The 14126-nt window shown below is 49.8% G+C and overlaps 1 protein-coding gene across 4 annotated transcripts; it reads left to right on the top strand.

Moving 5' to 3' along the window:
- Positions 1–684: 684 nt before the first annotated feature.
- HDAC3 (histone deacetylase 3) lies at positions 685–13667 on the top strand. Of its 4 annotated transcripts, none has more exons than XR_013957813.1 (16): positions 685–813; positions 1024–1106; positions 4351–4493; positions 6223–6304; positions 7215–7271; positions 7361–7416; positions 9308–9441; positions 9721–9801; positions 9887–9960; positions 10162–10226; positions 10935–11024; positions 11127–11185; positions 11552–11631; positions 12003–12160; positions 12428–12562; positions 12903–13667. XR_013957813.1 is itself a non-coding variant. In XM_080627362.1 (15 exons), the coding sequence occupies exons 1-15, from the start codon at positions 759–761 to the stop codon at positions 12495–12497; spliced, it is 1287 nt and encodes a 428-aa protein (XP_080483488.1). In that variant the 5' UTR covers positions 685–758; the 3' UTR covers positions 12498–13667. The 4 variants fall into 4 exon arrangements, 2 of the variants coding, with proteins under 2 accessions (XP_080483488.1, XP_080483489.1); XR_013957814.1 differs by having other exon boundaries at positions 12841–13667; XM_080627362.1 differs by having other exon boundaries at positions 12428–13667.
- The last annotated feature ends 459 nt before the right edge of the window (positions 13668–14126 follow it).

Below are 14126 nucleotides of genomic sequence, written 5' to 3'. Positions count from 1 at the left end.
TCAGGTTATTGTTGAAGGTGGGACCTGCAGCTGGAATTGCTGCTTGGCTGGGTGACAGCCAGTGGTGGTGGTCCCCATGGGGGCTGCTCCCCAGAAGGAGATGAAACCCATCAAGGTTTTTGGTGCCCCTTGGGAACCCCACCACCCCATCCACTGTGCCTCGGCTGGTGGGCTGAGGCAGCTGGGGGTGACTGGGAGACAAGTGGGGGTTACTGGTGAGCAACTGGGAGTGACAGGGGGGCAGCTGTACGGCTACAGAAGAGAATCCAGGGGGCAACTGTGATCAGCTTGGAGTAACTGGGGGCAGCTGGGAGTGACTGTGGGGTAGCTGTAGGGCTACAGAAAAGAATCCAGTGACAACTGGGATCAGTGAGGGGTGACTGGGGAGCAGATACGTTACGGGAGAGGATCCAGCAGGCAGCTGGAGTAATGGGCTGTAGCTGGGAGTGATTGGGGGCAGCTGGGGGCTGGTAGGGGGCAGCAAGGTGAGACTGGGGTGCAACTCGAGGTAACTGGTGAGCATCCGGACGTGCTTGGTGGCACCTGTAGGGCTACAGCGGCCAACTGTGATCAGCCGGGCGTCAGGCAGCGAGTGGTAACTGGGGAGGGCACTAGGACCGCGGGGGCGCCGCAGCAACCGCCCCGCCCCTAGCCCCGCCCCCGGCCTGCTATTAAAGGCGCTCAGGGAGGTCCGGGCTGACGGCGCGGCGTGATGACGTTGGCAGTAGCGCGCGGCGGCGGGTCTCGGCCTTTCCGCCATGGCGAAGACCGTGGCCTATTTCTACGATCCGGACGTGGGCAACTTCCACTATGGTGCGGGCCGCGGGGAACCGGGCCGGAGGGGGCCGGGTGACGGAGGGGCCGCGCTAGGGCCGGGGCCTGTCGCGGGGCGGGGGTATGGCCTAGCCCGGCCTGGGGCCGGTCTCCTCACTAGAGGGGGCCCGGCGGCTCCCGGCACGGCCCCGGTGTGTGGGGAGCGGTCGCCGTCCCCCTGCGGTGACTTCCCGTGTGTTTCCCATTCAGGAGCCGGGCACCCCATGAAGCCGCACCGCCTGGCGCTCACCCACAGCCTGGTCCTGCACTACGGGCTCTACAAGAAGATGATCGTAAGTAGCGGGGCCGCTCCTGGGGCTGGGCGCGGCGAGAGGGGACTGCGGGGGGCGGCTCTGGGCAGGCAGCAGCCACAGCTGGTGTCCGTGCTTCAGCACGCATGGAGGGTGGTGGAGCGCTGTGCTCTCACCTGCCTGCTTGAGTTGTGGCCTCCGTGGTAGGGCTTGGTGCATGTTAGTAGGTTCTTCAAAGCTTTCCTGTGGTGCTGCTTCTCCTGCAGCTCCACTTTGGCACAGCAGGTAATGGAGTTGTTACAGACAAAGCTTTGAGCAGTCCCTGAGCCCCCACTGTGCTGCCAAGCACTGATCTGAAAGGTCCCATCATTAGTGGTCAATGCCTTGTTCAAGCGTGTCTGGAGCTGCAGCAGGGCTGCTGTGTGACATTCCTGTGCCTGTAGCCTCTTCTAGGGTTGACCCGGTGACCACTGTGGACTGTATGATCATAGAATAGTTAAAGCTGAAAAAAACCCTAAGAGGCTTCCTTATTCACTTTGATGCTGTAATGGGGTTCATTAATCCCATCTCACACCTGGTTGCTGAGTGCCCAACCTGCTCCTCAATGCCTTTGTTGCCCAGCCAGCTCCAGCAACCAAGTCCAGTGGGTTCTTAGTGTTGACCTGAGAGAATGTAGTCAGTGTAGAGTGATAGTCAAAAAGCAAACTTAAGTCTTCATCTTCTAAGAAATGATCTACTTTGGGGATAATGCAATATAACCATGAATGTGTGGAAGCCCTTTTTGACATCTGTTTGATTTCCCTTGGCACAAGCAGGGTTGAACCCTGCGCCCTTCCCCAGAATCCTTGTTCACTTTTCTGCCCCTTCTTGCAGAAGAGAGCAAATGAAAAGCTCTCGGGAGCACAGCGCATGTAACTTAATGCCTCGCAGTACAACATCAGGGCAGGAATGATGAAAGTCTTCTACGGGTCTGGCCCTATTGAGGTGGCTTTTGTGCATTTTGATGTGCAGAACTTGCCACCTGCAGCTGCTGATTGTCTCGGGGCAGCTTCTTCAGTCTTTTGTGGGTTTGTTCTCACTTTCAGTGAGCTGTTTTGAACCATTGAGTGATTTAATTCCTGGCTGGCCTGTTTCCAGGCTATGCCATCTGATCCACAGGCTGGGTGTAGCTGCTGCCTATTGTCTGTGATCTGTTTGATGAGCCCTGGGGAAGGGCCTCTGTCCAGAATGTTCCTCCTGTTCTAAAATACAGCTCCCAGCACTTCTGGGTTTATGTACATACATGGGCACACACATTCATGCATTTACAGTGTCTTTTCATGGGAATTCCCCTGTTAAAAGAGTTAAGAAGTACTTCTGTCATGGTCATCATTGTGCCTAGCTAGCAAATGGGGAGGGGAGGTGAAAGAAGGGTACAAACCCACTATTGCTGTGACCTGTGAGCCTTGTTAAGACTTTTCCATGACCTTCCTCTTTGTGCTCGTGCATCCCACATGTGTTCCTCACCCTTCTGCAGTCAGGTTCTGCTCCTTGTGATCCTCTGCAAACCAGCAGCTTCCCTTGTTACTCATGAGCCTGAACAGGGGTGCTCCATCCCTGGCAGTGTTCAAAGCCAGCTTGGACAGGGCTTGGAGCAACCTGCTGTAGTGGAAGATGTCCCTGCCCGTGGCAGGGGGTTGGAACTGGATGAGCTTTAAGGTGCCTTCCAACCCAAACCATTTTATGGTTCTATGATAATTGGCTGACCTTGGAGGTTAGACTGCAGTTTATGCTCTCAAAATGGTTGTAGACCTCAATCCTGGGTTGTTGCTTGCAGTTGTAGATGATTGCAAGGAACTGGTAATAGCTGGGCTTGTTTTGAGGCTGTAGAAAGTGCAATCAGGGTGTCTCAGTGCTGTGTTTTCACACCTGCAGCAGCATGCCTTAGTATTAAGTTGTGAGCTGCTGAGAAAATGTAGTGATTGTGCAGAGCTGCCAGACAGAAATGTGTCACTTCCAGTCCCCTCCAACAGCTCCACATCCTTCTTATGCCATCTTAAAGCTGAAAACCACAGAGGAAGTTGCCTCCTGAACAGTCAGTGACTGGGAAAGTTATGAGCAAATAAAAGCAGGGATTGTGGTCAGCTGTGACTATAAAAGGTCCTGTTAAGGTTGTGTCGTGGTTACATCATTATGTGACTTCTCTGCCTCCTCCAAATAAAAGGCTGCCATCCTGTCAAGCTGGGTTTGCCTCCTTCCACCTTTCCCAGCTTCCTTGTGGCTGTGGTGGTGCGGGAATGCAGTGAACTTAGGGGTAAACTTAAACAGGGGAAGTTCAAGTTAGATATAAGGAAGAAGCTCTTCCCTGAGGGTGCTGAGATGCTGGCACAGGGTGCCCAGAGAAGCTGTGGCTGCCCCATCCCTGGCAGTGTTCAAGGCCAGGTTGGACAGGGCTTGGAGCAAGCTGCTCTAGTGGAAGGTGTCCCTGCCTGTGACAGGGGTTTGGAACTGGATGACCCTAAGCTCTCTCCAAACCAAACCATTCTATGTTTCTGTGATTGCTGGGAGCAGGGTGAAGGGTGGAAGGGAGCAGGTTGTTTCCTCTGCCAGCAGCTGAGCTTGTCTTGAAGCTTTTGGTCTTCCCCCTATTTCCCTTTCTGCTTTGAATCACACATCCCTACTTTTTGTTCTCCAAGAGAGCCTCATGTTCCACTTTGTCTGTAAAGGGCCTTATTTAGTTAAAGATAAATTGGGAAGCACATAAAAGCTCTCTTATTGATTTTTAGTGCAACTCAAATTGCTTCTTGCCAGATACATGATGTTAATTTCTAACTCCCTGTATATTGAGGTATGTGTGTTAAGTACCAAACTGGCAAGTCTGTATTGTCACAAGGGCTTGAATTTGAATCCATCCACTTCCCTGAGCATTTTTTGTCAGCTTTCCAAAGAAAACAAAGCTTATGCAACTCTTCCATCTGTCTGTGAGCTTTCTGCAAGTGACTTTGGAACCTCTCAGTCCACTGCAGGCAATTCCAATGGAGGGACCAAAACCACCCTTATGTCAAGGACTTAAAATTGTGTGAAAGTTGGTGAATAGTGCCCTCAATGAAGAGAAAGCTTGGTAGAAAAACAGGTTTTGTGGAGCAACTCATTGAATTTAAATGAAGAGAGATGTCAGGAAGCCAATGTATTGGGATGGTTTTTGATATATCACATGCAGGTTGTTTGTCCATTAGCTTGAGATTTCTCACAGCCAAAGCAAATCCAAGTTTGGATGGGAAATAAGTCTTGCCTTTCTCTCTTGAAGGTTTTCAAACCATACCAGGCATCCCAGCATGACATGTGCCGATTCCACTCCGAGGACTACATAGACTTCCTGCAGAGAGTGAGTCCCAACAACATGCAGGGGTTCACCAAGAGCCTGAACGCCTTCAACGTGGGGGATGACTGGTGAGTGCTCTGTGCCTCCTCCACAGTCACAAATCGGGTGCTCCTACATGGCTGTGTCCAGAGAGCCCATTTAGGATGTCCATTTCTTTCTTGTTTTTAACCAGGATGAAGTTTGTGTCCCTCTTGCGTCTCGCATTACTAGAACCTCCTCAATTCCTTTCACTTCTCCTTAGGTCTAAAAAAGAAGACTGCAAGAGCTACATTTAGGCTGTAAGCTTGTTGCATTAGAGATGATATTTCTGCTTGTTCCTGCAGAACAAGTTGTTCTCAGTTCTTGAACATGCTGACTATCTCTTTTAATAATCTCCTGCCCTTTTAGCCACTTTAATATATGCATGTTAAGTTCAAGACAGCTTTGAGAGCCTGAGTTTCAGGAATTAAGGAGATACTCATGCTTCTGTACAAAACTATGTGAGATCTTGTTGAGAACATTCTATTCCAGCCTTTAATGCTTGTGGGAGATGAAACTTGAAAGAAATGTGTGGAAAGGCTCTGTGGGTGACTGAGGAAATGGCAATATGCCTTGTCTGGTTGAGGATTATAAGGACTGTCAGTAAGGTTGTTCTTATGTATTCTGTGGAGGGGGAAAGCTTTTAAGTTCTAGCATGGGAGGAATTATGTTAGCTGGAGAGCAGTGTTAGCCCAGGAAGATAGTAGAATAGCCTGGGTTTAATATTTAGGCTGAGAATAAGAAGACTGTTCTGTAACCTTGCTGCTCTGATGATCAGAGACCATCTTTTCAGAAATGAAAGGGGAAAAAAGACCCTGTGGTCTTTAAGCCATCGCCTGACCATGAATGAAATGTGGGACACTATGTCAGCCAACTGGTGACACAGAGGCTTCATGTCCTGTGTTTCTGTACTCTCCCAGTGCCTGGGCTGGCTCTGCATGGTGGGATGGATCAGACCTTAGTGCTGTCATAAAGCCATGTTCAACATAACCCAGCAGTGAGCACTTGCAGCCCAGAAAGCCAGCCATATGTCCATGGAGAGGGGCTTTGGACAAGGGCCTGTAGGGGTAGGACAAGGGGGGATGTCTCTAACCTGCCAGCAGAGAGATTGAGATCAGCTCTCAGGCAGAAGCTCTTCCCTGTGAGGGTGCTGAGGCGCTGGCACAGGGTGCCCAGAGAAGCTGTGGTTGCCCCATCCCTGGCAGTGTTCAAGGCCAGGTTGGACACAGGGGCTTGACGCAACCTGGTCTAATGGAAGGTGTCTCTACCTGTGGCAAGGAGTTGAAACTGAATGAGCTTTAAGATCCCTTCCAACCCAAACCATTCTAGGGTTCATCTCCAGTTGCAGTGTATGGCATGCAGGGCTGTGTGCCTGGAAGCAGAGTGAGGGAAGGATCTTCTAGATACAGCCATGGGGGAGATAGTGTAGGAGCAGACCAGCCCTCCCCTCTCCTCAGCATCTCTCATCATGTCCCAGCTGTGGGCCCGTGGCAGCAGGGCTGCAGGACAGGCTCCAGCATGGTTGTGAGCAGGGAAGCCTTGTCAGGGCTGGCTTGGAAGCTTTATTAATCACTATAAAACTCAGAGTTTCCCATTGTGTTTGCAGCTGGATTGCTCCCTGCTGGCTTTCAGTGTGTTATAAGCAGGGTCAGAGTGATCCCAACTTAATTGTTTCACAGAGAGTGAGTTGTGATCTTGCTCAGGTGATGTCCCTGGACAGTTTCATTCCTTGCTTTGTTCTGGAGATGTCCTGTGTTTGAATCGTGGTTTCTTTTCCAGCCCCGTGTTTCCAGGCCTCTTTGAATTTTGCTCTCGCTATACCGGGGCCTCCCTGCAGGGAGCAACACAGCTGAACAACAAGGTAACCGAGCTGCTGGCCTTATCTTTTGAAACACCGTCATAAAAGCCAACTGTGTTTTATTTAAGGAGAACCTTCTGGCTTTGTTGTGTAAAGCAGCATAGCCAGCACTGCTGTGCTGCAGTGTGAATACCTAGTGCTGTAGGACTATTAAGCTTACGAATGTTCCTGTACTGTCAGAGGCAACCATTCAGTAGATGTTTTATCTGAATGGAGTCAGAGGATACTGATGCTGCACATACTAAAGCCATGAAGTTCTCTTAGCACTGTGGAATGAACCTGGAGTCCTTAGTGAAACTGGCTGCTGAGAGACCAGGAGTGCTGCTAGGTCTGTGCTATGGACATGCACTGAATGAGCCCACACAGAAGGTCTGAAGAAGAGGGTCACTCAGGAGTGTATAAAAAAGTAATCTACGTAGGTTTAAGTCTCAGAGGCTGAGAAAGGTCTGATGAGAGGGAAGAGCAAGTGCAGAAACAAACTGTATGTGCCTGGTGCTGGGTGGCTGCTGCTGGCTGAGGAGGGAGCAGTGGTGGTGGGAGATGATCTCTGTTCTCTAGCAGGGAATGTAGAGCACGGGGTATAATCCAATGTAGATGTGGTGTAGCCAAAACCAGTTACTGTGGGGATGGTGAGGCACTGGCACAGGGTACCCAGAGAAGGTGTGGCTGCCCCTTCCCTGGCAGTGTTCAAGACCAGGATGGATGGGGCTTGGAGCAATGTGCTCTGGTGGAAGGTGTCCCTGCCTCTGGAAGGGGGTTGGAATTGTGTGAGCTTTAAGCTCCCTTCCAACTCAAATCATCCTCCATAAGCAAAGGAAAGGCCAGAATGGTATTTGTGTGCCACAGGGCTGTTGAAGTGGGTGCAAGGTTGTTGTTACCACATTGTCACCTGAAACTAACTTGCCTTTCCTAGATCTGTGACATTGCAATAAACTGGGCAGGCGGCCTGCATCATGCGAAGAAGTTTGAGGTAATGTGGGAATTGTGTGTATTCCTGACTTGTTGAGGCCCCAGCTCTGTGTTGATCCTGTTCTAATGCTGCTCTCTTTTCTCTTACAGGCTTCTGGGTTTTGTTATGTTAATGACATAGTTATCGGCATCCTGGAGCTGCTCAAGTAAGGACCTGGGGCAAGTGCAGTCCTGTCCTGGTTGGCTGTAGTTTCCCTTTTCTCTGCTCCCCTTTTCATTTGCCTTTCTAGTATCCAGGAAGGCCAACAAACAACTCAATTGTTGTCCTGGCCTCTTCGGATATAGGAAGTGGGGCTTGAGAATTGCAATACCCGACTCCAGTTTTGCTGCATGCAGGTTAAGAGATATGAAAGAGTTCTTCAGTTCCATTTCTCATCCATCTGTGAAATGCTCATTTCAGGGCCTCCTGACTCTCAGCATTTTGGCCACAGTGAGCTTCTTGCAGGTAAATGCGTATTATGGCTCACAGGAGACAGGTAAATTACTCCAATCTGTCTTGTTTTGCTTGAGTGGCTTACAAACAGGATTTGAGCAACACATGGATGATCAAAGGACACTTGCTTTGAGTAGAAAAGAGTCAGATTACTTCTTTTCTTTTTAGAAATTGAAAAAGAAATTCAGAGTGGAAGAGTTACAGAGATACCTCCAGCTTTTTGAATAATCTGGTTTCTAAATTATTTTTTTTGTACTTTCTAATTCCCTCCTTGCTTCTGAACCTAAGACAAGATATTATAGAATTAAAAAAGATTTGAGTTGACCAGACAGCAATTACATGACTGGTGGCAAGCCTGCTTGCTCTCGAAGTCAGACGTATGGGATGTACTGGGATGTCCTGTATCTCTTTCCTCTCTTCCAGTCTTCCTGCTCTGTTTCTAACCTCAGGTCTTCACTGTGAATCTCTGTGCACTCATTTTCTAGTCTCATGTGAGTCCCATACACCGGAGGCTTCAAGTACAGCCCATTTACCCCTTACAGGAGATTCTATCACAGAATCCCAGACTGGTTTGGGTTGGAAGGGACCTTAAAGCTCATCCAGTTCCAACCCCCTGCCACGGGCAGGGACACCTTCCACTAGAGCAGCTTGCTCCAAGCCCCTGTGTCCAACCTGGCCTTGAACACTGCCAGGGATGGGGCAGCCACAGCTTCTCTGGGCACCCTAGGCCAGCGCCTCAGCACCCTCACAGGGAAGAGCTTCTGCCTAAGAGCTCATCTCAGTCTCCCCTCTGGCAGGTTAAAGCCATTCCCCTTGTCCTGTCCCTACAGGCCCTTGTCCAAAGCCCCTCTCCAGGTTTCCTGCAGCCCCTTTAGGCACTGGGAGCTGCTCTAAGATCTCCCCTTAAGGAGCTTTGTCTTCAGGCTGAACAAGCTCAGCTATCTCAGCCTGTTTCTGGAACAGAGGTGCATTTGACCATTACCCCAGTGCATTCACTTGTGATGATCTCCCCTTCTCCATCCTGTCTCTGTGACCCAGCAGGCTTCTCCAGTAAATTTAGTCCAATGTGGTGTTCTTGGTGCTCACCAGCTGGGACATATTGCTGCCAGTTCTCTGGCATGTGGAGGAAGTAAGTGTTCATCCTCCTCCTTGGTTAGCCTGTCTTTTGTTCCCTGATATGATTAATAAGTGTTGGAGCTCTTAATAATTTACTAATGGCATCTTGCTTGTAGAGGGAACCAAAGCCTGCAACCCATGGGAAGGGGGTTGGAACCAGATGATCTTTAAGGTCCCTTCCAACCCAAACCATTCTGTGATTCTATGATTCTATAAAATAGGTTGTCTTCAATATGTGCTTCCCAAGATATTTCTGGCCTCATCTGAAAACCTTTTACTCTAATACCTATTTCCAAGCACATCAGAAGTAAATGTTTTAGTGGTGGGGCATGTTTGGCTCTAAAATGTCTCATATTGAACTCTTTTGGCAAGTGGCTTATGGGTGGATGGTGGAGGTGGTCCAAGTATCAGGTGATGCTGAGGCATGGGGGGGCAGTGAGGTTGGCTGCGGAGCAAACAGTAATGCCATTTCCTCCTGTGTTCAACAGGTATCACCCACGTGTGCTGTACATTGATATCGATATCCACCATGGAGACGGGGTGCAGGAGGCTTTCTACTTGACAGACCGTGTCATGACAGTGTCATTTCATAAATATGGGAACTATTTCTTTCCTGGTACTGGTATGTATTTTTCCCTTATGGTGTGAACCTGGCCTCACTTCAGAATCCTTTGGAAGCTCTGCTGGAGTATAAAAGTATAAAACCCTGAAATGAGAGCTGCAGGGAGAAATGATAGAAGAAAGGGCATGGAAAGGCAATCACAGAGGAGCAGAAGTGTAGTTATTTGTTAAAAAGAGAGATCCTAGCTAGATTAAGAGATCTCAGCCCAGACCAGATCTGGCCTTCCGACACCTCTGAAGCCTCAGAGCTGTTGTGACTCTCCTGTCTTTCCTTGGCCAGGTGACATGTATGAAGTTGGTGCAGAGAGCGGGCGTTACTACTGTCTCAATGTGCCTCTGCGGGATGGCATTGATGACCAAAGTAGGTGTTTCCTGCCCTTTTCCCTTGCCAAGGTGTTTGCTGGTCCTTCTCCAGAGCCAAGCCAAATCTGCCTTTCTCTCCACAGGTTATAAACACCTCTTCCAGCCAGTCATTAACCAGGTGGTAGATTACTATCAGCCCACCTGCATAGTGCTGCAGGTAAGAAAGTGTATTCATCTGTTTGAGGTTGGAGTGGGCTGCAGTCAGTGTTCCTGGGGAGTCAGGGTTGGTGTGTCCTGGCCAAGCTGCTGTCCCTACCCTCTGGTGAATAAGGATGGACAAGGGGTGGGAATACTGTTATGTGTCTGGAAAGCAATGCCTCTGTAGCAAAAACTCTGTTGTTCTTTTTCTGCTCCCTAGTGTGGTGCTGATTCTCTGGGTTGCGACCGCTTGGGTTGTTTTAACCTCAGTATCAGGGGACATGGGTAAGTGCAGCAGGGCTGGGGCACAGCAGATGGTTGAAAGACCATCCTTTAGTCTGAGGGACTCTTCTGAGTCCTGTGCAGTGAGGACTGAGCTTTGACTTCAGCCTTCCAGCAGCACCAGCAGGGTTGTGGGCTTTTTTTAACTCTGGTATGACAGGAGGGGGTCTCAGAATGAGGCTTCATAGAAAGGCGCTGGCTGACAGAGTAGCACATGGTTCAGGCTGCCTGGGTGGAAGCCCTGAACTCAGGTGTATCACACCAACCATGGTGACAGTGGGACGTGGCTCTGTGTGCTTGCAGCCCAGAACTCTCAGTGTGCTGGGCTGCATCCCCAAAGCGTGAGCAGCAGGTCAGGGTGGGGATTCTCCCCCTCTCCTGTGCGCTGGGGGGACTCAGATTAGACATTAGGCAGAAGTTCTTCCCTGTGAGGGTGCTGAGGCACTGGCACAGGGTGCCCAGAGAAGCTGTGGCTGCCCCATCCCTGGCAGTGTTCAAGGCCAGGTTGGATGGGTCTTGGAGCAAGCTGCTCTAGTGGAAGGTGTCCCTGCCTGTGGCAGGGGTTGGAACTGGATGAGCTTTAAGGTCCTTTCCAACCCAAACCATTCTAGGATTCTGTGTAGTGGTGTTTTAGTGCATAGTGACATTTCTGACATAATGGATGTGTGCTGCAATTAACAGCTCTGGCATTTTTTCTTTTGGGGTTTCTAGGGAGTGTGTGGAGTATGTGAAGAGTTTCAACATCCCCTTACTGGTGCTGGGAGGAGGTGGTTACACAGTCCGCAATGTGGCACGTTGTTGGTGAGTCTCTCCTCTGCTTGTTGAGCAGTTGCTGTGGGCTGTGACCCTTCATGCACTGTGTTGCTTTCTCTGGACTGAGCTTATCTTACTCCATGTTTCCAGGACTTACGAAACTTCATTGCTTGTAGATGAAGCCATTAGTGAAGAGCTCCCTTACAGTGGTAAGTCGGAGTTTTGTGTTTTCCTCATAAGCTAAGCTATTTGTTACGTCAGCTTAAGAATTAACATTTCTGGTCTGCATTGACCAGAGATAGGAGAAGGATGAAAGAGGCCTTGGTTGTCTTCTACTACCCACTTTGCTGGGCAGACACACCATTACTGTGTCATGTATCATTTAATCCAGATTGTTTCCTGCTAATGACCTGAGTGGTTTTTTTACTGGCTGTTTCATACAATTCCTTGTCGATGCAGAGCTATAAATCACTCTGAGTTTTAGGGTCTGGTCCCTCCTAGCATGGTGGGAATGAGCTTTGCTCTCTGCAGAGCACTCTGGGCTCTGTGCTGTTAACTCTCTCATTCCATCACAGAGTACTTTGAATACTTTGCTCCAGACTTCACCCTTCATCCTGATGTCAGTACAAGGATTGAAAATCAGAACTCCAGACAGGTAAATCCTTGCAGCCTTATTGCAGGGTTAGCTGGGTAGTAGCAAAACCCTGGGGTTGAAGCTGTGCCCTGTAAAACCAGGTAGAGGTTTCCAGGCAAGGAATTCTTGTGGGGCCGAAAACTGACCAAGAACAAGCAGAACCTTTCCTTTGGGATGTCGGGAAGTCTCCCAGCATTTGAAAGCCTTGCTGGGTTGCCTGTTTTGTGTGTGTTTGAGTTTCAGTGACTGAACTAAATCCTTCCTCCATCTGCTCTGATAAACAGTTTCTTGCACACTCATGGCCACCACACAGGTGATGCAAGCAGGTAGCAGTGGTTGGTGCACACTGCCAGATCTCACTGTGATCATCTCTCTCTGTTTTTCCTATATAGTACTTGGATCAGATCAGGCAGACGATATTTGAGAACCTGAAGATGCTGAACCATGCTCCCAGTGTGCAGATCCATGATGTCCCTTCTGACTTGCTCAGCTACGATCGCACAGATGAGCCTGATCCAGAGGAAAGAGGCTCTGAGGAAAACTACAGCAGGTACCAGATCCTGTTCTGGAGAAGGGGGCTTCCGTTTCTGTCCTAATACACTGGAGACCATGTGCTTCCTGGAACAGATACTAAATCACTTCCAAGTCTGGTTTTATCCAGACAGCCTCTATCTAGAGATGTGTGGTCTCCTCACATAACATATTATGGGGTGTTTGGGTGCAGAGCATCTCCTGACCTTCAGTGGTGGAAGGCATTCTCTTGTGGCCTCCAGGGTGCCAAGGCTCTCCTTGCTGATGGTGATTGTCTCTCCCCCAGGCCTGAAGCTGCCAACGAGTTCTATGATGGTGACCACGATAACGACAAAGAGAGTGATGTTGAGATCTGAGAGCTCTGCTGTGTGGCAATGGACTGTGGGGGGGGTCCCACATTGGACATGGGTGCTTGGAGCAGGTAACTGGTGTGGGACCCAGTTAGCCCTCCCTTTGAATTTGATTGTATGTGGTGGTGGCAGCAGAAACACCACCACTGCAGGCTTCTGCTACCTGGAGAGGCAGAGAGCAGGGAAACGTGTTCCTTCCTTTCTACCATGTTACAGTTCCAGTTGTCACTGCTCTGGGATATGGGAACTCGAGTAGCACTGATCTGTGCTGTGTTCTGACTGCAGCTGTGCAGCTGCCTTCAGAGCTTGACCCATGGTGGTTCCTTCGCCTCCCGTAACTCCCATGCAGGTTCCTGCCAGCAGCATGGAGCTGGAGTGGTTGTGCCTATGATCTCTGCCTCTCTTCTGCAGCAGCACCTGATACATCCTGCCCTCCCCAGCCGTCCATTCAGGTACCCAGTTGCCTGTCCTCAGAAGCCTGCACTGAAAGCTGCTTCCTGATGTCCCTCCTAACCATCCAGTGCTCCAGAGCTCAAGGAAAACTGTTCAAGAAGATAAGGCCAGTTGTGGGATAGGGGTTGGGAGAGTCCCTGGGACAGGGAGCAGCTTGATGGAGCAGGATGGAGGAATGGATGCAGGGCATAGTCTTGTTCCTCCTCTCTCCTCCCCCCTCAGTTTTTGTGTTCTAAATGAATACTGCAACACTTTGAGTTGAACCTAACTTCCCTGTTCTCTGTATTCTTCAAGAGGCTAAAATCACTGGAGCAGAGGTTTGGCTGCTGTACTTGTCAGTGCAGACTCTGTCTTGCAGCTCTAATACAGCTTCCAGCTGCATTTTCCAAGGTCACACATGGCCCTTCTGTGTGTTAGCAAGAGATTTGGGCTACTTGCTCAGAGTGGAAACCATTCCCTCTTCACTGTAAGATGTTACTCTGCTTATGGGTGAGGGAAGCTGCTTCCTCCAGGGCTTGCCTGCTTGCCCTCATACAGCAGAGATTTCCCTTGGCCATCCCTCAAATCCCAGACTTTGCTGCTCCTCCTCCCAAATCATCACCTGGTACCTGGTTTGGAGCGCATTTGGGGAGGCGGGAGGGGTTTAGCCCCTGTCTGTACTGTTCTGTTTGTTTACCGAGGTCTTTAAACATTAAAAGAAGAGGCAGTATTTTTCTTACCTGATCTGTTGTTTGTCTGTTTAATGCTCACACCCTTTGGCGCCTGTCCTCTGAAGATTGAGAACGTGAGGCTCATCCCCAGCAGGGTAGTGTCTGAACATGAGGGCTATAAAACCATGAGTGTTGGAGGGAGTATCTCCAAATGTTAGAGGAGCATTAAACGAAGCTAGAAAGGGGCCAGCTTAAGAAGGAGGAGATTGCTTTGCACACATGAAGGTGAGCTGTGCAAGCTTTTGTCACCAGATAATGTAAATGTGGCTTCAGAAAGGACTTGGGGACCGGGGGAAATCAAAGCTGTTAATACAGAGACACTTCTGGGTTCAGGTTGGTGGTGGCTGGGTGAGTGCTCTGGGGAAGCATTGCTGTGTGCTTGCCCTTTGCTTGTACCATTCCTGCCTTTGTCATTTGGTCACTGCAGGGTGGGCACAGGGCTAGATGAACCTTTGAGCTCTAAGATCCTTTC

This window comes from Psittacula echo, assembly GCF_963264785.1.
Source record: "Psittacula echo genome assembly, chromosome: 11".
In the NCBI taxonomy this organism is placed as follows: Eukaryota; Metazoa; Chordata; class Aves; order Psittaciformes; family Psittacidae; genus Psittacula; species Psittacula echo.
The sequence above is the reverse complement of the archived record's forward strand: the minus strand, read 5'-3'. Positions and strand labels throughout refer to the sequence as shown.